General features: G+C 35.8%; 1 protein-coding gene across 1 annotated transcript; it reads right to left on the bottom strand.

Moving 5' to 3' along the window:
* Window positions 1–888: 888 nt before the first annotated feature.
* LOC109164545 (F-box/kelch-repeat protein At1g80440-like) lies at window positions 889–2,072 on the bottom strand. The gene is made up of 2 exons (XM_019313035.1): window positions 1,304–2,072; window positions 889–1,188 (listed from the first exon to the last, which is right to left on the bottom strand). Exons 1-2 carry the CDS (start codon window positions 1,932–1,934, stop codon window positions 1,184–1,186), a joined length of 636 nt encoding a protein of 211 aa, XP_019168580.1. The 5' UTR covers window positions 1,935–2,072; the 3' UTR covers window positions 889–1,183.
* Between the last annotated feature and the right edge of the window lie 202 nt (window positions 2,073–2,274).

The raw sequence follows: 2,274 nt of genomic DNA, 5'->3' as shown, positions 1-2,274 counted from the left end.
TTTTAAATTGATTTAAAATTATTAACAAATTCTATTTAGTGAAAATTTATAGTGAAATTGCACTAATATTGTGTTTATTTCTAAATATAAATCATATGAACGAAAAAATAGTTTGAGTGAGACTTTTAGATAGATTTAAAATTATTAACAAAATTCTATTTAGTATAAATTTATAGTGAAATTGAATTCTAATGAAAAAAAAAAGAAGATATATTCCAATTCTCAAACATTTTGAAACCCAAAATACTAAATATATAGTACATTTTGTGTGGGTGTGAATATATATACAATAAAGTTTTTATTTTTTTAAAGATTATTTTAGTTTCTCTAATTTTTTTCATGCATAGCATGAATAGATTATGAGTTTTAAAAAAAAAAATTAATAAGGAACTAAAACTTTAAAAAGTATATTATTTATTTATTTTTATGAAATACCTCCAATTTAATATCTATATATCAACTTTAATAGTAACAAGTCATCGCATTATATAGTACTTGACTTACTTAACTTTACTTATTTAGCTTTAGTCAATTCAAACAACTATTGGGTAATTTCAACAATTAATTCTCAGAATTATTTTTGCCACGTGTAATGCATAACTTTCAATGTCACATTTTGTTTTGTACAAATCTCTAATAGAAACTTAAAACAATTGAAATGCATCATATTTTTACTTTTGGATTACAAGGTAGTATATGTTCTATATTTTCTCTATCTATTGCTACGAAATATAACACATCGTGAAACATATATTGAATCTCAATCATCTAAGATGAATATATTAAAAAATAAATAAATAAAACATATATTGAATCTCAATCATCTAAGATGAATATATTAAAAAATAAATAAATAAAAAGTAGTAGAAGAAGAAGAGTGCTTATCAAGCTAATTTAAGGACAAAATAAAATTGTTCCTTTTAGATGTGTATATGACAATAATAACCAAAATGAACATAACCGCGATACTTACGTGGGATTTTTACTTTCGTCCATTTTTTACTCTTCAATTCTAGCACATAAGCACTATGAATTTCACCACCTTTTGTATTTATCACCATCATATTCCCCTGCCACCCTGTCACATATGTCACGTCGGATGTAGAGTCGGGGACGCGCGTGACGAACACCCATGTGTCGTCCTCTAATGCAACCACGTCACATCTTTTCCTGATTTTGTATATTACCCTGTCAATCTCCACGTCGTTAGCCTGCAACCATATGTCACGGTCGCTTACGTGCCATTGTCGGGTGACAAAGTCGAGTGTTTCAGTGGTATGACAACTGTCGACGTGGAACTCACCACATTGGAACACGCACGTGCACACGTATCGCCCGATTGACATGTCCGACAACGTCGTCCACGTGTCCCTTGCCACGTCGTACGCCAACGTTGATTTCAGCGCTAAGGTAGTGGTCGAGCTCCGTCCGCCGGCGACCACCACTGTCCCGCCATCCTCCGACGCCGCACATCCGAAGAACAGGCGGTCCTCGCCTGGCATATCGGCGCCGCGCCTCCACGTGGCGGAGAAGAAGTTGTAGATGAAAACTGAATTCAGATACCGCCGTGTCACCGGATCGCACCCCCCTATCACCGCCAGCTCCGCCCCAATACCGACCACGCTACATAACACCGGCATCCTTTCCACCACCTCCGGTATCGGCGGAAAATCATGCCAACGCCTTTTCACCGGGTCGAATAGCGTGAGCCGGAAACCCACTGTATCCAATCTGCTTAAACTAAACCTTGACTGACAGATGGCAATGACAGGTCGGGTTAGACCAGAAGCTTTCCGGCGCCGGAGGAACTCCGGCTGCTTAATCACAGCTTTCCATGCTCTACATACAGATGAAGCCTTGGGAAACTGATCAAACGAAATCCGAATAAGACATTCAAAAGCTAAGACGTTGGGAAGACCGGGAATCAGCTCCATTGCAAGAAAACAGAGAAAAGCAAGTGATCGGAGCAGAATTATATTGCAGATTATTATATTTCAGAGTTTTGGGTTGGGTTCTTGAAGATGAAAGGAAACAATAAATAGCGTCTTTATTAAGCTTTGGGGCCAAAACCAATGTAGCTTTGTTAGGGTGCCGAATTCTAAGTTGTATGGGATCCAAACTTTTAGAAACTTCTTTACAATTTTGGAATTATTCTATTCAAATTTTTACAAGTCCTAATACTATTTGATTTAAACTTCTAAACAAATTAAAAAAAGTAAAATAGTATTCAATTTGGACTTTGGTATTCGTGCTAGTTAAGATAAAAACATCTTA

The sequence above is a fragment of the Ipomoea nil genome, unplaced genomic scaffold, assembly GCF_001879475.1.
Source record: "Ipomoea nil cultivar Tokyo-kokei standard unplaced genomic scaffold, Asagao_1.1 scaffold3066, whole genome shotgun sequence".
NCBI classification, from domain to species: domain Eukaryota; kingdom Viridiplantae; phylum Streptophyta; class Magnoliopsida; order Solanales; family Convolvulaceae; genus Ipomoea; species Ipomoea nil.
The sequence above is the reverse complement of the archived record's forward strand: the minus strand, read 5'-3'. Positions and strand labels throughout refer to the sequence as shown.

What these genes read in the sequence shown, in the direction of transcription:
- LOC109164545 (XM_019313035.1), bottom strand. Translation starts at nt 1,934, where the DNA reads ATGGAGCTGATTCCCGGTCTTCCCAACGTCTTAGCTTTTGAATGTCTT.